The 22,224-nt window shown below is 41.9% G+C and overlaps 1 protein-coding gene across 6 annotated transcripts in view; it reads left to right on the top strand.

Annotated features, from left to right (window-relative positions):
- Nucleotides 1–12,330, top strand: part of LOC126481150 (adipokinetic hormone/corazonin-related peptide receptor variant I) — a 413,854-nt gene extending 401,524 nt beyond the window's left edge. For 2 of the 6 annotated variants that reach the window (XM_050104713.1, XM_050104712.1), the window contains exons 8-9: nucleotides 10,270–10,419; nucleotides 10,641–12,330. In XM_050104713.1, the coding sequence (XP_049960670.1) occupies nucleotides 10,270–10,419; nucleotides 10,641–10,813 (323 nt within the window). In that variant the 3' untranslated portion in view covers nucleotides 10,814–12,330. The remainder of the gene's footprint in view (nucleotides 1–10,269; nucleotides 10,420–10,640) is intronic. The other 4 variants (XM_050104716.1, XM_050104714.1, XR_007587517.1 and 1 more) reach the window with 3 other exon arrangements.
- The last annotated feature ends 9,894 nt before the right edge of the window (nucleotides 12,331–22,224 follow it).

Raw genomic sequence — 22,224 nt, 5'->3', positions numbered from 1 at the left:
CATGCGAAGTTCAGAAGAACGCGAAATCCCGAAGATTGGCTAAAATTTACAGACGCGCGAAATTTGGCACGGACTTCAATGCGAGATGCCTTTAATAGGTTCCACAACGAAACATTGTCTCGAAATTTGGTAGAAAATCCGAAGAAATTCTGGTCGTATGTAAAGTACACAAGCGGCAAGACGCAGTCAATACCTTCGCTGCGCAGTGCCGATGGTACTGTTACCGACGACTGTGCCGCTAAAGCGGAGTTATTGAACGCATTTTTCCGAAATTCCTTCACCAGGGAAGATGAATGGAATATTCCAGAATTTGAAACACGAACAGCTGCTAGCATGAGTTTCTTAGAAGTAGATACCTTAGGGGTTGCGAAGCAACTTCAGGTCCAGATTGTATACCGATTAGGTTCCTTTCAGATTACGCTGATACAATAGCTCCCTACTTAGCACTCATATACAACCGCTCGCTCACCGATAGATCAGTACCTACAGATTGGAAAATTGCGCAGGTCGCACCAGTGTATAAGAAGGGTAGTAGGAGTAATCCATCTAACTACAGACCTATATCATTGACGTCGGTTTGCAGTAGGGTTTTGGAGCATATACTGTATTCAAACATTATGAATCACCTCGAAGGGAACGATCTATTGATACGTAATCAGCATGGTTTCAGAAAACATCGTTCTTGTGCAACGCAGCTAGCTCTTTATTCGCACGAAGTAATGGCCGTTATCGACAGGGGATCTCAAGTTGATTCCGTATTTCTAGATTTCCGGAATGCTTGTGACACCGTTCCTTACAAGCGACTTCTAATCAAGCTGCGGGCCTATGGGGTATCGTCTCAGTTGTGCGACTGGATTCGTGATTTCCTGTCAGGAAGGTCGCAGTTCGTAGTAATAGACGGCAAATCATCGAGTAAAACGGAAGTGATATCAGGTGTTCCCCAGGGAAGCGTCCTGGGACCTCTGCTGTTCCTGATCTATATAAATGACCTGGGTGACGATCTGAGCAATTCTCTTAGGTTGTTCGCAGATGATGCTGTAATTTACCGTCTAGTAAGGTCATCCGAAGACCAGTATCAGTTGCAAAGCGATTTAGAAAAGATTGCTGTATGGTGTGGCAGGTGGCAGTTGACGCTAAATAACGAAAAGTGTGAGGTGATCCACAAGAGTTCCAAAAGAAATCCGTTGGAATTCGATTACTCGATAAATAGTACGATTCTCAAGGCTGTCAATTCAACTAAGTACCTGGGTGTTAAAATTACGAACAACTTCAACTTCAGTTGGAAAGACCATATAGATAATATTGTGGGGAAGGCGAGCCAAAGGTTGCGTTTCATTGGCAGGACACTTAGAAGATGCAACAAGTCCACTAAAGAGACAGCTTACACTACACTCGTTCGTCCTCTGTTAGAATATTGCTGCGCGGTTTGGGATCCTTACCAGGTGGGATTGACGGAGGACATCGAAAGGGTGCAAAAAAGGCAGCTCGTTTTGTATTATCACGTAGTAGGGGAGAGAGTGTGGCAGATATGATACGCGAATTGGGATGGAAGTCATTAAAGCAAAGACGTTTTTCGTCGCGGCGAGATCTACTTACGAAATTTCAGTCACCAACTTTGTCTTCCGAATGCGAAAATATTTTGTTGAGCCCAACCTACATAGGTAGGAATGATCATCAAAATAAAGTAAGAGAAATCAGAGCTCGAACAGTAAGGTTTAGGTGTTCGTTTTTCCCGCGCGCTGTTCGGGAGTGGAATGGTAAAGAGATAGTATGATTGTGGTTCGACGAACCCTCTGCCAAGCACTTAAATGTGAATTGCAGAGTAGTCATTTAGATGTAGATGTAGATATAACAAATGCATATAAACCCCGTGGAGCAGAGACGACTGGGGAACAATTCTAGCGAGGATGCGGGTCACGAATGGGTAAATCCACAGACGTGAGCGCCTTTGATAAAGGACGGATTGCTGTGGCCCGGCAGCGCGAACGAACATCTCGAAAACGGTGAAGGCTGGTCAGCTGTTCGCGCGCTGCTGTCGTGAGGATGTACTGAAAAGTTGCCGAACGACTGTGGCACCACGAGTGGATGACCCGGTGTTGTACATCTACTTCTTCACAGAACGTGGACGTTGGAGAGTTTCCAGTTGCTGAGGACGGATCAGCAGAGATCTTCGGCATACTTAAGGGGACCTGGACGTCATTGAGAGGCGAAAAAGTAATTTTTTATTCAGATAATTCTGCGAGTCTTCCTGATTCTAGTAATATATACTTTAATTATGAATGCCTAGCTGTCACGCCAGTGTCAAACATCAAACCATGCCTACACTGTCTCGTTATTTAATTTTGGAGCAGCTATTTCCGTTGCAACTCGTTTGTGTAATATCTTTGGAGAAGTCATCGACTGTAATATGAGAAAGGAGTTATTGCAGTAGATCTTCCTGTCAATACGACGTTTTTCGCGTGCGTTCGTGTTGTAAATTTGTTGTTGTGACTGGTTATGTCAACCCTTTTACATCGTAGAACGCCAAAAACGAAGAGGTTTAACTGCAGTAGTAAATTTTACGGTAATCACTACAAGCGTGTTGTTGGAAACCGTAGAAATGAAGAAATTGTTACGCCACAGTGAAGTTTACCGAAAATGGACAAGATGTTGGTGCTGTAAATAGTCGAAATAACGGTCACATTTTAATTAGCAAGTACAGACTTTCAAAATTGCATGTGCCTGTTGCCAAATGTGAATACTGAAGTAGTAAAAAATCCCGTGCGCTTAGTGATGACATTTGTAAGACAAGTCACCTTGCCAGCAAAATTGTAGTCAAGAGTGTAAAGCAACGAAATGTACAGTGACATCTCCTGTAACATGCACAAACTATAATGAAGTGGATATTCGCCTTGCTTATGCCATGAGGTGTACTAGGAAGGGAAGAAAAGCAGCCCAGATACTTTGTGCTATGATGGAGCTCGCACCTCCACCTGTCAAATTTGAGAGTTATTACAAATGTTTGCATGATGCCCTGACAGAAGGGAATTGTAGATGTTTGTCAGTCTACTGATATTGATGCTGCATTGGGTGGTTCCTGTCAGAGGAGTTGCGATACATCACTGACTAGAATTGTCACAGTTACATCCGTAGGTAGAGGTAAGGTGCTAGACTATGAATACCTGCAAAACATTGCCAAGGTTGTGCCAATAAGAGAAATGAACACAAATGTGATGAAAACTTCGAAGGTTTCAGTGGTGGTGTGGAAAGCAAGTAGTAGTCTCTATTTTTAACAGGTCAGTTTCTAGACGTGGTGTGTGATACTCACTACCATGGTAACGTAGATTCTAAAGGTTTCAATAGCGTTGTGGCTGCTAAACCACGTGCTGAAACTGAAATTTTAAAAAATGGAATTTATAGGTCATGTACAGAAGAGAATGAGGCCAAGACTTAGGAAACTCTGCAATTACATGACAGGAAAAAAAGACTATTTGATGGCAAACCAATTGCTGGATAAGACACTCACCAAATCAGAAATAGAAAACCTCACAGAATATTATGGTCTAGCCATCAGGAGAAACAGCGAAAATGTCAGTGAAATGAGAAAAACACTCTGGGCAACTCTGTTTCACAGAGTATCCAACTGATGGACATCCACAGAACGACCTCAGTCCAAAAGGAAACACTTTCTTGTCAAAGTATAATAGGTGTCAGCCAAATGGATAAAAGCATACACATACACACCGCAAGCCAGAAGTTGTTTGTGTGTGTGTGTGTGTGTGTGTGTGTGTGTGTGTGTGAGTGAGTTCTTAAGGGACCAAATTGCAGAGGTCATCGGTCCCTAGACTTACATACTACTTAAACTAACTTAAACTACGCTATGCTAAGAACAACACACACCATGCCCGCGGGAGGACTCGAACCTCCGGCAGGAGGGGCCACGCAGTCAGTGACATGGCGCCTCAAACCGCATGGCCACCTGCGCGGCGCCAGAAGTTGTAATGGTAGAATTAAAGCCAATAAATAGAGACCTTTCAATTCTAAATTCATGGAAAAATGTTTACATGGCAAAACACAGAATCCGAATGAAAGCTTCAGCAGTCGCATTCGTGAACGCTTGTCAAAAACTGCTTTTGTTCGCATGTCAGCTTTTCATATTGGTCTGATGGACGGCATAATATGTTTTAATGATGAAATAACAAGCAGGTTAAAAGCAAAGTGCAGAATAGGCATCAAAACTGGGGCCAATATGGAAAGTGAGCTGCTACAAGTGGACAGGTAACCTATCGCTGAAGCTGTAAAAGCTACTGAGAGCGTGGCAAAGGAGGCCAGAATACCAAACAAAAGAAAGAAAACTAAATAAGATGAAAAGGACACTCAGAATCAACAATATTATAAAGCGGTGATATTTTGACATGTTATATTGAGAAGAAAATGATATGCAAATCTTTAGTTCCAGCTTCCCGGAATCAACGTATTTGCATACTCAGGTACCTTTATTTTATCCACTACTAAAGCTACAAAACAAACTTTTGCACGAATAATAATATAGTGTTTCCTACACAGTGAAAAACATTATTCAACAAGGTATTAAATATTTTAAGGTGGAGTGTGTCGTATGTTCTTAAATTAGGCAGTTGATTTCAAAAAAAAGTTTTTTTAATGCCATACAAAAGAAGATATTTCCTGGTTTGCTGTTCCAGCGAGTTAGTAATTAAAAGAACAAAATTTTTTTGACCTTTTATTTTAAATAATGGCGAAGTACAGTGTTCCTCAAATATAAACTTTATGTAATTCGGTACATAAGATAAAAGTAAATATTCACTCCACTATGTAGTCCAAAGTTTCTAATTTTTTTCCACGTGCAAGCAATAATATACTAATTAATTGGTTATAGTCTTATTCTAATATCTATTAATGTTCTTGAGTTATTAAATTTCAAAATACTACTAAAAGCTACAGTCCATGAGGTCCAGGTCCCCTTAAGGACATAATGCAACGCTGGTGCAGGCACAAGTATTTTGGAACCCACCGTTCAACGCACGTTGTTGAACGTGGCCCTCCCCAGGTGACTACCACTATGTGGTGCTCCAGTATTTAGCCAATGACCTCGTCAGTTACGATTTCATTGGTCATACGCGCACACTAGTCTCTTCAGGTGTGCGCGTACCCTGGTGCGCCGAGCCAAATCGGGCGGGTTGCGTCACCGACTCGCTAGGCGCTTAGCGGGCAGTGCGGCACTGTGTTTTCGAATTTTTTTCAAACTGCAGAGTCTAAGTCCGTTATGACCGCGTTACGTAATCAAAGTCACCCGTTTCCTATATAGGCTCGATGGTCGTGTCCAGATACGCCGTCATCAAAGCTAAAGGCTGCTCGAAACATGCACCGCGCCGCGGGCTCTGGTAGTTGGGTCGGTGTGATGCAGAGGGCTGTGGGGACTCACCTGAGTTTTAATGGCACCTGTGCCAGTAGTCGAAGGTACCATCACGGCTATGAACTACGTGAACCTGTAGCCCTTCTTGCTTGAGGCCTTCTCCGATGGCAATGGCATTTTCCAGCAGCGTAACTGTCCGTCTCACAAGTCCAGTATCATGCTACAGTGATTTCGGGAGCGTGATAGTGAACTCACCTTGATGTCTTCGCCAGCAGGTTCGCCTGATCTGAACCATATCAAACACATCTGGGACGTTATCAGGCGAGAACTCCGCGCCCAGAAACCACGGGCCTGTAATTTACAGGAACTGCGTGACCTCTGTGTGTCTAGACATCTGAGGCCGCCTTCCTCCGGAAACGTGCTGTATTGTGTCCCAAAAGTGGACTGACACAATACTGATTAGGTGGGCATAATGTGGTCCCACTGGTGCATTTCAGTCTTATACTTGAAATGTGATGCTTCAGTTGCTGTAAACGCTATGTCAAAAATATGTTGACCAGTTCTCTCGTATCACGTTTGGTGGACTCAGTTCACGTAAAGTATCCTTCACGTAACCTGTTATGTCACTGCCAATAAGACGATGTGGTTCTGACGTCCAGTAAATATTAGTAACGTTGAGGATAATTTATAACAGGGAAACGACTTGTGAAAACTTGAAAGACATTATGAAAGCTGATAAAGATACTCTGTACATATTATAAAAGTGTATGTATGTATTTTTCACAATCTCCTCCTAAACTACTGGATCTATTTGAATCAAACTTGGTTCTCACATCACTTACTGTCTAGAAAGAAGTGCTGTGAGATCAAGAACCACTTACCTCTCAAAAAGGTGTTGGTGGAGGTGAAATAGAAGTATAGCTGACGACGCGCAAATACCCAGACTTTACTCATGCAGAATGTGATGATGACACCACTTAGCCACTTGCAACAAAATTTACGCCATAATTTCAAACCTTTAAGAATTTTTTTCCAGCTAACACCCTCCCACAAAATGATGAGAGGAAGAACGTTTACCGCTTACTGCATTTGCGCTACTCATGCAGTAAAACTGCGGCATGAAGCATGAGGTTTCGATTCATTACTTCTTCTCTACTAACCCTAATCGCAACACATTTTTCAGACGGCATCCAAATTTGCTTAGTTAGCACCTCTTCTAACTGTAATCTATCGTAGATCCATCGAACAGAAAACCATGCCCAGTAGTTGCAAGAAAGCACAGGTCACACCCGTCTACAAGAAGGGTAGTAAAAGTGATCCACAAAACTACCGTCCAACTTCCTTGACATCGATTTGGTGTACAGTCTTAGAACATATTCTGAGCTCAGACATAATATCTCTAACGGAATGACCTCCTCCATGCCAGCTAGCAAGCGCTACGGAAACATCGATCTTGGGAAACCAACTCAAACTTTTCTCACACGACATACTGAAAGTCATGGATCAAGGTAATCAGACAGTGCAGCATTTCTGTATATCTCAAAAGCATCTCACTCACTCCAAAACTATGTTTATAATCCAAAAGTGAGGTTTGTGAATGGAGTGAGGATTTCTAGGTAAGGAGGATGCGGATGGAAAGTCATCCACAGATGCAGAGATAACTTCAGGAGCATCCCAGGGACGTGTATTGGGTCCCTTGCTGTTCATGTTATATATTAATGATCTTGCAGACAATATTAATAGTAACTTCCGACTTTTGCAGATGATGCAGTTATCTATAATGAAGCATAGTCAGAAAGAAATTGCACAACATACAGACGCTGATCATCTTCAAAGTGGTTCAAACATTGGCAACTTGATATAAATCTTCAGAAATGTAAAACTGTACATTTCACGAAACGAAAAAACGTAGTATCCTATGGCCATGATATCAGTGAGTCAGTGTTGGAGTCGACCAACTCATACAAATACCAGTGTGTAGCACTTTGCAGGGATATGAAATGGAATGATCACATAGGCTCAGTTGTAGGTACACCAGGTTTATTGATAAAATACTGGGGAAGTGCAATCAGTCTCAAAGGAGATTGCTTATAAATCTCTTGTGCGATCCATCCTAGAATACTGCTCATGTGTGTGGAACCGGTACCAGGTAGGACTAACAGAGGTTGTTGAACGTATACAGAGAAGGGCAGCAAGAATGATCACAGGTTTGTTTGACCCGTGTGAAAGTGGTACAGAGATGTTGAAGAAACTTAATTAGCAAGTCCTTGAAGCTAACTGTCCCGAGAAAGTCTACTAACAAAGTTTCAAGAAAAGGTTTTAAATGATTACTCTAGGGATACACTACTACCTTCTATGTATCACTCACACAGAGATCGTGAGGATAAGATTAGAATAATTACTGCCCGCTCAGAGGCAGTCAGACAATCATTGTTAAAGCGCTCCATACTTGAAGGGAACGGGAAGAAACCCTAGTAACTGGTACAATGGGACCTACTCTCTGACATGCACCTCACGGTGCTTTGCAGAGTATGAATGTAACGTGGATGCAGATGCCGCGAAATGTACCGACAAAATTATTTGTATGACACACAGTTTCGGAAATAAGACATCATAAACGTTGATCTGCGTGAAAACGAAACTGCAGGGCAAAATTCGTAAGAGATAGACGTAAAACATGCGTACAAATATGTGTGAAATATGTTAAATATTTTTTAAATGTATGTGATATGTGCGCACACGGGTGAAGCCGTGGGTAAAAAAGCTCCTCGTAAACCCCTGCAGTGATTTCGACCAAACTTGGTACACGTGTTATTTGCTATATTGAAAGAAATATTGCGCGGGTGAGAACCACCAGCCTCTACTGGGGTGGGGGTGAGGGACAGAGAAGTGTAGGGGAGGAAGACGTGGAGAAACAGAGAGGTGGAAGAAACAGACAAACAGAGAGAGGGAGACGAGGAGATGGACAAAAAGCGGGGGAGGAGGAGGTGGATAGGGAGAGGCTGAGTTGGAGATGGACTAATAGAAGACTGCAATGAATTCACACCCGGCCAGGTACTCAGCTTGTATATGTAAAATTATTGATTAAAAAGTGTGCATTTTATTCACAACAGGATCAACTTTTATTACGCGAAAATGTAGACTATTATGTACAAACAGTCTTCTGCTGAAGCATTATTTAGATATTTGTCACATGCTGACAGACGGTCTTTGATTGAGAAAAACGAGCGGGGAATTCAGCAGAATGATGTCACTCCCCTGTTGTTCTACGGGGGAATACCAGTGCAGTGGAAACCAAATGCCATTCAACCGAACACCTTCCTCTTTCCAATTGTTGTCTAGCGTAATGTAGGGGAGTCTGCTATCTCTCCGTACAGCTCATCCTAATACTCCCTGCTGGTTACCACGGCCTGGGTCTCATCACACTGAATGTTGTAGTTTTCTGACTTCAAAATATGCTCGCTACAGCTGAACTTTCTATTTCTGCCCTTCAACTACTACTTTCATTCTACTCTATTCACCAACACTTCACAATGGAAAAAACGCAATCATCTTCCAGAAATGCATGACACCACACCTGAGCATGGATGTATTTACCTATGAAATTTCATTTCCGTCTTCACGAAGCCACTGTGTACAGTGTTGTAACGAAAGTCGTATGTCCTCCCCACCTTGAGATACCGTCCACAGACAGGAATCTAATGTTCGGTTCATTGAGCGAATCCATTTGATTGTGTCATAAGAGCCCCATAAATGTTGTCAATTGAAGATGGCATCCAGTGCATATTTCTTCCAAGTGTAATTTTTTTTTCTTAACCGGTGGCTTTCACTTCATTTATCCCTGCCCAAATTCTTATTCCATTATCTCCCAGTTTGTAACAGTGAATTCCGAAAGGTGCTGTAATCACAGCAAAACACTAACGTGCAATTTCTACATAACATGATTCCCATCTCCACTGAACTGTAGATTATTCCTAAACAAATCTCTTTTTGTCGCCATTTATCAACCAGACTGAAATTTGCCATTATCTCAGAATCTCTCAGCCTTACATCCCCTTTCAGAGCAGCTTTCACTATGGTTATCTATATTTTAAAGTAGTTAGTTCCTCCCCACCAATAGCAAAAAAATGATTTCATTATATGCGATGTTCTTTAGAAGAAACTGTATGACACTCATTCTTTACAGATCTCGTCATGCTAAGATTTATCAGGACTTAAAAAATAAGTCCAAAAGTTGGTCACATGAATTAAATAATATAGTTGTTTTCATAAAGTCTATTCTACTTATTTATTACTGAAAGGAAGTTTTAATAATTTTACAATTTACATAATGTGATTTTTGTTCAAAAATAAACGTAAGTGAAACGTAATAAACATTCATAAAACGAAAATCTACACCTGTATAATAAATGTTAAGGCATTATACTCTGAGAAATTTTTTCAGTAGATTTGATCTAAAATAAACTAACTGAGCTGCATTTTCACCAAAGTTAAAGCTGTAGATGAAATATTTGATAGTGGTGCAAAAAAATTTGCCAAGTTACCTGTGTTATATATACCTCATTATAAAGGGCAAAAGCTGTTATACGAGGCATTACTATGTAATAATTCATTCAATTAGAGTTAAGATCTTGAACCTTGAAAAAATTATGCTCGTAATAAGTAATGTATGCATGAATGGTAAATCTAGTAGTGGCTTATAAGTACTCATCTAATCGCATTAAACAGCTGAATTTATTCCAATCTTGGAGTCCTCTTGTGAGTTTGTCAATGAAAAATAGTACCAAAAATTGTCAGTCAGGACTAGATCTTGAATAATCATTCATAAGGAAACGTAGGTCAAAAAAGTTGGACATTATGTTATTTTCTGAGCCGTTTACTACAGCCAATAGATTTCGGAACAATTTTATTTTTAGGTAAGCAATACAGAAGAAAGCGGCCAGGCCCTTTATTCATAGTACACTCTGTGCACTTCTATGGAGAGTCAGCGGAAGGCAGTCCTACCTGTCACACACGACACAGTACGAATCCAAGACAGGCAGAAAACAGCATACACACCTTGCCTGGTAATATATCAACACAAAGTATTTCATTCCGTAAACCCACATTCAACATGAATGTGATCAAATTAACTACCAAAAAGGCTAAAGTTATTATTAATATATAAATTATAGCCAAAGAAAAGAGCATTGTTTGAAAATAGCTAATCTGCCAAATACAATATCTTACACAAGTGAGAAACAGTTGAGAATGGCCTGCATGTAATTAACTTGTTTACTTTTTGCAGAAAGGGAAACAGCAACAAGTCACGTCTCGCAGTGGTCGCGGCGTGAAAGTGATTTGTCTAGTCAGCTGGAAGAGACCCCCCAAGGTTCCCCCAGGAGCGGCCGATCGTCCTTACGTGTGTTCAAGCTGCGGGGCGACAGACAGAACAACGGAGGCAAGGTGACTCCCGCCTGATGCTGCAAACTAGCACAATGTGTACCTTTGAGGCAAGCTGTCAATAGGCAAAATACCCTTCAAGTGTTGTACTGTGACAGTGAAAACTCCATCACAGTGACACATTCCTGTACAGTGTACATTTAGTGTAATATCTTGTATGTGTTGCTCCTGTAATGAGGCCCATGTCTTTGAAACAAATGACCTGAGATTGTTTTGTCACAAGTTCTTATTATGCACTGTGATTTATAATGTCAACCATCGTTGATGTGCAAGACACACCACATGTAACCACTAAAAATATTATTATCGCCTACTGAAGGTAATTTGCAAGAGGTAAATAAGCAAACTGTATTACTTGACGTTCACAAGGGTGTAATCATGTCTATCAGTTGCACATTGCACTGAAATATGTTGGAGAACACTATACAGTGTGCATCTTAGTAACAAGAAAGAAATACTCATTGTAAAATTGTGTGCATCACAAATAACTGTTACAAGTTTGTGATTTATGTGGTGTACATATATAGTCTCCACCAAAGAAAGACATGACTTGTATATTTTTATTTTGTACAGAAAAGAAGAAATATCGATAAATGTGTCTTCAAATGTTTCAGCATACTTTTCTAATTAACGTGACATGTTCAATGTATTCTCTAGTCTTTAAAGTGTACTTTTTTACTATTTTATGGGTAACTATTAAAGGTGTCCAAAACATTTTTCCAGTCCTATAATCGAATTCTCCATCAGTTATAATTTGTGTAAGACTATTATTTTTTTGTTCACCATGTAATACTTACCACCTTGTTAATAATGCAAATGACATTGAATGTCACCTTTTCTCAATAGTTCAATGTAGGTTGATCATAGGGTAAATTAACCACTTTACATTCCATAAGATTGCTGGTTGTTCATAACTTGAAGGCATATGATCCAGAAGATTACTTTTCCATGCACTTGTACCTTTTCTGATGAATGTTTGCAGAAAGTGCACTGTAAATTTGGATCAAAATGAATAATAAAAACTTACCAGTACATCATTTTTTAAAAGCACATGAAGTATAGACACATCACATTGTTGAATGACAGTTATAATGCAAAGCAAACATTGTTTGTATGTCTTTGGAACAACTTTTACATCAAAATTCACATGAAAAACAATCAGTTCTGTGCCACATTTTTACAATAAATTTATGCCAATGAATATACGAGTATATGGAGCCATTAAAATTTTATTTTAAATGTTTATATTAATCTGTGCTTTTGATGTTGAACATAATGTGTAAAAGCAACATTGTCTACAAAAAGTAACTGTGGGAAATAGATTGTTATTAATAACAGTTATTCAGAAATAATTTCCTTCTGTGTGTGTACATGTGTTTCCGTGTGCGTTTCTGTGTAAACTTGTGAAATGTTCACATTCATTGGAATGAGAGACTGAATTGACACATATTATGTGAATTTCCTGACTAGAAATGGTCAGTTTGTACAATGTACTCTGAAAACAAATTAAATAAATTTTCATGAATATTCCTGAATACTTCTGTTATGTCTCATGTAAAAAAGAGCTAGCTAATGGAGATCTTCTAGCAGCACTTTGAGTTTGTTGTATATAGCAATGGTCATCTATTCACCATCGATAGTTCTTGTGCTGCATGAAGAAATGCAAAGTGAGTGTAAAAGCAAACAGTCCTCTTATTTTCAGATTTTTAAATATTAGATTATATGTATGCTATGATATACTGAAATCATAATATAATTTTGATTCCTGATTTTGACGACATATGTCCTGAAGAACATTGAAACAATGATGTACATGAAAGCTGAGTGAAATCTGATCTTAAATTCTTTCAAGCAGGTACTCACAGTGGACAGAGAAAGGTTACTGTGTAACCAAAAGAAAATCATTTGTGAATTATTGTAAAGGAACATTTAAGTACCAAGATTTGTCAAAAATTAGATTAAGCTATACAAGAGATCTAAATACAAATATATACAAAATTAACATCTGGTATAGCTGATGAGATAGCAGGCTTCTAAGGAGAAGCAGCTTCCATTCTGATTTTGTTGATTATACTATGCTCATTTATGTGTAAATGTCGTTAGGCTATCTAGTGACAGTGCATAGTTCATATAGAACAGACATCAAGTTCGTATCATTACGTCTCTCAGTTGGGCAGACATGTGGGTGCCACTAATGAACTTCTGTCTCTGAATAACTCTAAGACACAGAGCCACCACTTCAGTGACACTACGAAATTAAATGCAACGGATTTTAACGCAAGTGACTATAAAAAGTTGCCCTGTATAATGAAACTAGAGATGACACAATGCATTTCTTACTGCAATACTACTACTATTGTCTGCCACATAAGTAAGTAAAATAATCAAATGTGAAGTTGGGATCTCGTGTACTTGAATGATAGATAGAATTACATATCATGACAGATTTATTAATAAAAAAATGAGGTACTTGGAATACAGGTCAACATAATAAATTGATTACACTCTACCTCGTGTTCATAAAGTAAAATGATCTGCTTGGTGGTTGACGGAGTTGAACCAAGGGTGATGACCGGACTTTAATTGTGACTTTAAATAAATAACACAATCTGATTGTGATTAATACGAATGAGAGTGGTTGTGAACTGAAACCTAAAACATACTGCTACAGTGCACTTGAAATTATTCACCATGCACCTGCAGAAAATGTGAAACGCAGTATCCAGCACGCCTCAGCGTCGAGACAGATGGTGTGCCTCCATCATATCTTCTCATTTGTTCAGTTACATCTTCATGCGCAGACCCTAAAAAAAAAGTCTCTGGAGGACGCTATTATATGTCGTCTGCATTCCTCCACAGTTCGCCACCAAATCTTTGGCTTTTCACACTATCTGCCATGCCGCGGATAGCTCTGTATGGGGTTCATACCAACAGACTAAAACAGCGAATTGAGAACTATACAGTCTCTCTTCAGAAGACGGGAAGAAACTGTTGCTCCAATCCCAGTATATTGACAGATGCCCACATTGACGATTTACGACGTCACGGATCATAGACCAGTCAACACATTTATTTTGCACGAGCAGTCCGTAGCGTCTACATGATCAGAGAAAAGTTCCACAGCATTCTCGGTCACTCGTTCTCTGGCCGCCAACAGTGCTTCCGCTCAATGTTTTCGCTGATCAGGTTGATACTGATCTTAGCGATAGCAGGAAACAAATTGAAGCCCTCACGGTGGGTGGACTAAGCTTCGCTTTTTGTCCAGGAACAATTACTTCTCACATTCCTGGACATCTGTACAAAATAAGTTGTGAGAATAGTTTTTTTTTTCCTCTGCCTCGGGGACAATATGCTGAGACCATCTATTCCTGGCCTATTCACTCCCTGTGGCCAGTGGCCACCGTGGTATGCCAATTCCTCGCGATGGCTTCTACCATGCTAGAACCTCAGCCTGATTGGCCTTCTCAGAACTGGCACCATTAAGCCTCACCTGCAACATCCATGGGTGCCGGATCAAAAGCAAGCGCCTATCTGCTCCCGCTCAAGTAACGGCATGCGTCTAGCTACAATTGAATTTCCCATTATAACTATTGGCAACTCTCTCTGTTAACCTCACTGACCATAGATCATGTGATTATCAGTTCGAGAGAGTAAGTAAAGTGGAAGAAAGGCAAGTAGAAAGGACCTGCTATCTCTCATCATTACTTCTCAAGCTTTCTCACTCTACCACACACTTAACCATATGCACTATTCTTCAGCAAGCCCCAAAAACATTCTGTATTAATGTTTAAACTCTAATAAATTAATATACAGCGTGTTCCAGAAGTGATGGTCAGTATTCAGGTATATGATAGAAATGATCATTCGAAACGAAAAAGTGAAGTAAACAGGGGTTCTAAACATTAAGAGCTATGAGCAATTCTTGATCTTCGATACTGTGAGACAAATCTCTTCTACTGCAAGTTCTTTGCTTTCTGTATTTTGGGACCAAAACAAGAAAAAAATTCCAGTAAACATGTGCTCTAAAATGCATACCTTAAAAATTATGAGTAGCTGTTCATTAGAAATGTTGTGTTTCAAAGTAGCTAAGATGAACAAGTGCTCACAGCTCTTAAGGTGTGCATTTTAGAGCACATGTTTACTGGAGTTTTTTCCTTGTTTTGGTCCATACCACCGCTTCCCAAAGCATGGAAAGCAAAGATCTTGCGGTAGAAGATATTTGTTTCACAGTATCGAAGATCAAGAATTGCTCATAGCTCTTAAGGTAAGCGTTTTAGGGCCCATGTTTACTTGATTTTTTTTTCCAATGATCATTACCTACTGACCATCACTTCTGAGGCACCCGGTATAGTCTACAAAACTAACATCTATTATAGCTGATGTAGACTGGCAATGGCAAGGAAAGCGTTTCTGAAGAAGAGAAATTTGTTAACATCGAGTATAGATTTAAGTGTCAGGAAGTCGTATCTGAAAGTATTTGTGTGGGGTGTAGCCATGTATGGAAGTGAAACATGGACGATAAATAGTTTGGACAAGAAAGGAATAGAAGCTTTCGAAATGTGGTGCTACAGAAGAATGCTGAAGATTAGATGGGTAGATCACATAACCAATGAGGAAGTATTGAATAGGATTGGGGAGAAGAGAAGTTTGTGGCACAACTTGACTAGAACAAGGGATCGGTTGGTAGGACATGTGTTGAGGCATCAAGGGATCACCAATTTAGTATTAGAGGGCAGCGTGGAGTGTAAAAATCGTAGAGGGAGACCAAGAGATGAATACACTAAGCAGATTCAGAAGGATGTAGGTTGCAGTAGGTACTGGGAGATGAAGAAGCTTGCACAGGATAGAATAGCATGGAGAGCTGCATCAAACCAGTCTCAGGACTGAAGACCACAACAACAACAACAGCTGATGAGGCAGCAGCTATCGTTGGACTAGTGGCTTTCTTTCTGATTTAGTAGATTATATTTTTGTGGCTTAAGTATAAGTATCATTAAGCTCTATAGTGACATTTCATAGTTCATGTAGTATAGACATTAAGTTCGTACCATTACAATGTGTCTTTCTGGTGGGCAGGCATGTGAGTACCTCTAATCAACCTCTGTCTCTCAATAACTCTAAGACACACAGCCACCACTTCAGTGACACTACTTTGAAAATTAAACGCAATGGGATTTAACGCAAGTGACTGTAAAACGTTGGCATGTATAGTGAAACTGAAGATGACACACTGTGTTCTTACTGCAAGACTACCACATGGGTAAGTAAAACAATCAGAGGTGAGGAGAGGATTCAATAATAGATAGAATTAAATACCGCGACAGATTTATTCATAAAAAAATGAATTAAATGGAACATGGGGCAACACAATACATTCATTACGCTCTGTCTCATATTTGTGAAGTAAAGTGATCTGACTGGCAGTTGACGAAACTGACACGAGTGTGAGGACTCGACTTTAATTGTCACTTTAAATGGGTAACACCATCTGACCGTGATTAATAAGAATGACGGTGATTGTTAACTTAACCCAGAAACAAGCTATTACACTGCGCTTGAATCGGGCAACAACCGTTACTGCTGTGGGCGAGCAGTTGAGTAAGGGAACTCAACCTAGATTCCTAGTGTCAGTGCTGCGAGGTGCTCATCATACACTTGTAGAAAACGTGAGGTGCAATTCCCAGCAAAGCACGCCTGGGCGTCGAGTCCTTTTTATATACTAAGATGGTATCTGTTCTTTCGGACATGTCCGAAAGAACAGATACCATCGGTGACCATGCAGCTCGCTAGAATGAAATTACAGTGAAATGAACACCCTTAGCTGCTTACAGGCGCTGACATACGTCAACGCGGACAGATGAAAATGAGTGCCCCGACCAGGACTCGAACTTGGGATCTCCTGCTTACGTGGCAGACGATCTATCCATCTGAGCCACCGAGGACACAGAGGATACTGCGAGTGCAGGGTTTTATCTCTGGCACTCCTCCTGCGAAACCCACATTATCAACGTATTGTCCCGCACTACATTCGTAGTGCCCCCGCCCATTATACTCATTACTCGCTGCGCGTTGCCGGTTCCCGTAAGAGTTCGGGCACTGATTGTGCATTCGCACAGAAGAAAAAGATGGTCAAGTGGCCAGTGAGCCTTAACTATATATATTGTCCGAAAGGACAGATACCATCTTAATGTATATACAATACGTTGATAATGTGGGTTTCGCAGGAGGCGTGCCAGAGATAAAACTCTGCAGTCGCGCTATCCTCTGTTTCCTTGGTGGCTCAGATAGATAGAGCGTCTGCCATGTAAGCAGGAGATCCCGGGTTCGAGTTCTGGTCGGGGCACACATTTTCATCTGTCCCCGTTGACGTATGTCAACGCCTGTAAGCAGCTAAGGGTGTTCATTTCATTGTAACTTCGAGTCCTTTTGTCCGGTCACACCTTCGTGCCCAGATCTCCTCTGGAGGACGCTACCAAATCTCATCTCCAGTTCGCTAAATAATGTCTGTCTCCTCGCACTGTCTGCCAAGTCGTGGTAAACGCTGTGTGGAGTTAGCACCAACAAACTAAAACCGCATATTGAAAACTCTGAAAACACTCCTGCGCCAATGCGCATCACTCTACGACCGTACAGCCCCCCTCCGCAAGACGGGAAAAAACTGTTCCTTCAATCGCCGTACATCGACAGGCATCCGCAGTAAAGATTTCTGACATCACGGACTGTGATACAGTCAACACGCTGTTATTTTGCGTGCACAGGAAACTGCACAGTCCAGAGCATCTACGTGACCTGGAGAAAACGCCACAGCATTCCGGCCACCAGCAGTGCTTCCGCGGAATATTTTAACTGGTCAAGCCGACACCGATCTTAGCGGAAGCAGGAAACACAGGAAACAATATGAGGCCGAAATGGTGGACTGCACTTCGCCTTGTCCAGGAACAATTGCTGCTCCCACATTCCAAGATAATTCCGTGAAAGAAGTTGTGAGAACTCTTTTTTTTTCTTTTTACCTCTGGCTACATGGACAATACGCAAAGGCCACCTGCTCCAGGTTTTTCACCTCTTGTGGCCAGTAACTCCCGTGGCTCAGGCTGAGTCCTCTGCGGTGGCTTCTGCCATGTTAACACGCCAGCTCAAGCTGGCCATCTCAGAACTGGCGCCATTAAGTGCCACCTGCCTTGTCCATGACTTTCTAGCTAAAAATAAACACTCATCTCCTCCATCTCAAGAAACAGCATGCATCTAATGTGATTCTTGAAGCTTTCCCGGCGTACTGAAAGTTCGATGAGGTTTCGGTATTGCAGCCGAATCATCTTGACTTCTTGCCACGATATTTCGGTCGGCAATCGTGTAGCGATCTTCAGGTGAATGTCCATCACTGGAGACTGAAACCTCCCAGGGTCGCTTTTACAGCAAAAATTGTAGCGGAAACGCATGCGCATCGGTGGCAGTCGCAGGAGCGTCCTCTATCGAAATCCGCGCCCTCTGGAAATACTGTTCTCTCTGTGGCGCGCAGGCGCATGCGTAACGGTAAAAACTACATGTCTGTCTGAATGTGCGCCGGTGTCGCTAAAACTAAACGTCAGATGTCTCCAGACGTGTCATTATGAATAAACATTCTTCTCTCAGGAGAAATTAGGGGCCGGGTCCCAAGCCTTGTGTAACGAAGCAGTGTGACAAAGCTTACATTGGCTGGTCAGCTTGGTGTATGACGTCCTTATGTTAGTTACGTTTAAGTAGTTCTAAGTTCTAGGGGACTGATGACCTCAGATGTTAAGTCCCATAGTGCTCAGAGCCATTTGAACCATTTTGAGCCAAAGCTTACATCGGTCAGACGACATACACAGTGTATGAAAGGTGCATTGAACATGAATCCCATACTCGCCTTTCACAGCCCAGTAAGTCGCCCATAGCTGAGCATTGTATTACCACAGAACACGCTATGGATTTTTCTGCCACGAAAATCTTGGCCCCAGCGAGAACTTCTTGGGATTCAGTAATTAAAGAACCTGTGGAAATCCGCCTAGCACAAAATCTAATAAATCGTGATAGCGGTTTTCAACTGGACAGGATTTGGGACGTGATATCTATGGCATCTCGGTCTCCTCTTTAAACTCCAAACCTACGCACTACCTATCAATTTTGTCCGTCTGGTCGCTTCCTTCCTATGTCACCCTCCATCCTCCACCCACTGCTGGTGTCCGCAAGGGCTCCATCCCCTCCGCTCTCCTCTATCTCCTGTACACCGCAGATATGCGCAAGCCACCCCCACCTGTCCACCTCGTTCAGTATGCTGATGACACCGCCTTCCTCACTCTCTACTCAACCCTTCAACGGTCCCAACACACCCTCCAAACCCACCTTGATGATTCATCACTTGGTGTAACCAGTGGTTCCTTCGTATCAACCCCTCCAAAACCCAGGCAATCATCATAGGCCGCACCACCCTTCCGTCTCCATGATTTCTACCTAACCATTTATGGCGGTCCATCCAGCTCACCCCCACTCTGAGATACCTTGGCCTCACCCTCCACCCTCACCCTGGACGCCTCACCTCCTGATGATCCCATTCCCACCTCTGCCTCCTGAAACTCCTATCCGGCCAGACATTGGGATTACATACTTCCACCATCCTCCACACCTACAAATCCCTCATCTGTCCTGTCCTGTGTTATGCCAACATTTAATTGTCACAGTGTGTGGTTTTTTGTGTACAGTTTTTAGATTTTTATCACCATTTTACAGTCACCCCGTTTTTTACGCTATCTTCCGTTATGTTTCCCCTTTTATATGTCCGTTTCTCCGTATTTCCTCCTTTATGTTGTTTTAAATATCTCCAAGTTCTGTACCTACTGTCTGTCTCTCGGCTGAAGAGCGGTGCCTATGCTGCTGCCAGCCTATGTGAGGCATTAAAATACAATAAAGAAAAAAAGACCTTGCAAGCTGTCGACACAGCACTATATACCACAAGCCGTATCACTGACGCCGTCGTCGCCCGCCTCCAGTGACATGTGGACGCCACAATCACCTGGTGCCGCACCAACAAAATAGCTCTCAATGCTGCCAAAACTACTGCAGTCTATTTCACCAAATGGAGCCAAGTTCTCCGCCGCAATATTTTGATTCCAGGCATGCAGATGCCCTGATCCCCGGCGACCACCTATCTAGGGGTCCAAATGGACCACAAGTTGCTATTCCACTGTCATGCGGAGTATGTCGCCAACAAGGGGCAAAAGCTGACCATGGCTTTGTACCCCCTCTTCTGCAGTAGGGGACTTAACCTGCATACCAAGCTCCGCATCTACCGAGCAGTCATCCTGCCTGCCCTCACGTATGGCTCCACTGCATGGGCCACGATTATTGTCACCAGGATGCGGACGTTGCAGGGCCTGCAGAACAAAGTTCTCAGGTGGAGCCTGCACGCCCCGCCACTCACGAAGATTGTGACTCTCCATGAGGAAGCAGATATCGTCCCCCTCAAGGAGACCATACGCAACAACGTGCTGCAGCTCTATGAGAAAGTGGCTGCCCTACGGGACACTGTCAATGGGCTACGCCACGTTGGGACTACACATCCACGTCACTGGCATCGCCATCCCGTTCCGCTGACCTTCCTAGAGGAATCGGATTCCGACCATGGCTAACGATAGGCCTGGCACGCCCACCACTGATGCATCCTTCGGCAGGACTAGGCCTCCATTATACTTTCCCACTCTACCTGCGCATGTCGGACTATGTATTTATGCCTGACGAGTACTGTCACCTTTAGGGGATGGTATAGGACTCCGTTTGCAGTCATGCAGCGTCACTGCCCTGTGGTTAAATTTGCTGCCTCACCAACACAATTAGACCACGAAAGACCGGTGATGCTGTATTGTACTATATCACACCAAAAAAATTGCAGTCTCCAGTGATGGACACTCACCTGAAGATTGCTGGACGATTGCCAGCCGAAATATCGTGGCAAGAAGTGAAGGTGATCCGGCTGCAATCCCGGAACCCCATGGAACAGCATGCATCTAACTACAATTAAGCTTTACCATCACTGTCAACCCTCTCCAATAAACTCATTGACCATAGAGCAAGTGATTGTCAGTTCGAGTGAGTAAATAAAGTGGAAGAAAGGCGAGTCGAGACGATCTTTCATCATTTCTTCTCAACCTTCCTCTCTCTACAACTCTATATTCACACACGTCCTCAGCGACTCCCAAAATTATTCTGTATGAATTTTTAAAATCTAATAAAGTAATATATAGTCTACGAAACTAATGTCTAGTATAGGTGATGAGGTTTTCTTGGGGGTAGCAGCTTTCTTTTTGATGTACTTGATTAAATTTTGGTGGCTGAAGTGTAAAGGTCATTTTACTACCTCGTAACTGGACATTACCCCCGTCAACTTCTGCAAACAGATGTGACACGTATGCCACGTCATGTCTGATCGCTTTTAGTTCTTCACTGAGCAAAGAATTATTTCTTACAAAAAACTCCACAACAGTTACAGTTCATAGTTAATACAGTACAGACATTCAGTTCGTATTACTAGTTCTTCATCTCTTTCATTCTGCCACACTCTTAGTCACACGCACTCGTTCTCAGAGCCCCCCCCCCCCCCCCCCCCAAGTTATTTTGTCTAATACGAAACAGCGATTCTCGTTATTTTAAAATTAAAATTGACATTTACGAGGTGTGGCTATAAAAAAACCGGACTAGTACTGGTGAAACAATAAAACGAATGCAATAAGGCTGAAAGTCGCGTGGCCTGTCACGTGACTCTCGCTCCGCCTACTGCTCGAGTTTCATCTGCCTCCTGCACTCAGTCTGCCCGTGGCGTCTGTTTTAAGTAGTTGACGTTTTGTCTGTGAGTCGGAAAATGTTGAGTGTACAGAAAGAACAGCGTGTTAACATCAAATTTTGTTTCAAACTAGGAAAATCTGCAAGTGAAACGTTTGTAATGTTACAACAAGTGTACGGCGATGATTGTTTATCGCGAACACAAGTGTTTGAGTGGTTTAAACGATTTAAAGATGGCCGCGAAGACACCAGTGATGACACTCGCACTGGCAGACCATTGTCAGCAAAAACTGATGCAAACATTGAAAAAATCGGTAAACTTGTTCGACAAGATCGCCGTTTAACAATCAGAGCAGTGTCTGAGTTAACAGGAGTTGACAAGGAAAGTGTTAGGCAGATTCTTCATGAAAATTTCAACATGAACAAAGTGTGTTCAAAAATGGTTCCAAAGTGTCTCACAATTGAACAGAAGGAACACCGAAGAATTATTTGTTTTGACATCCTGGAAAACATTGAAAGTGATCCCACCTTCTTACAAAATGTTATTACTTGCGATGAATCGTGGTTTTTTACTTACGATCCCGAAACTAAACGCCAATCGATGCATTGGAAAACTCCTGGTTCTCCACGACAAAAAA

Source organism: Schistocerca serialis, chromosome 5, assembly GCF_023864345.2.
Source record: "Schistocerca serialis cubense isolate TAMUIC-IGC-003099 chromosome 5, iqSchSeri2.2, whole genome shotgun sequence".
Taxonomy (NCBI): domain Eukaryota; kingdom Metazoa; phylum Arthropoda; class Insecta; order Orthoptera; family Acrididae; genus Schistocerca; species Schistocerca serialis.
This window is presented reverse-complemented; position numbering and strand designations above follow the sequence as displayed.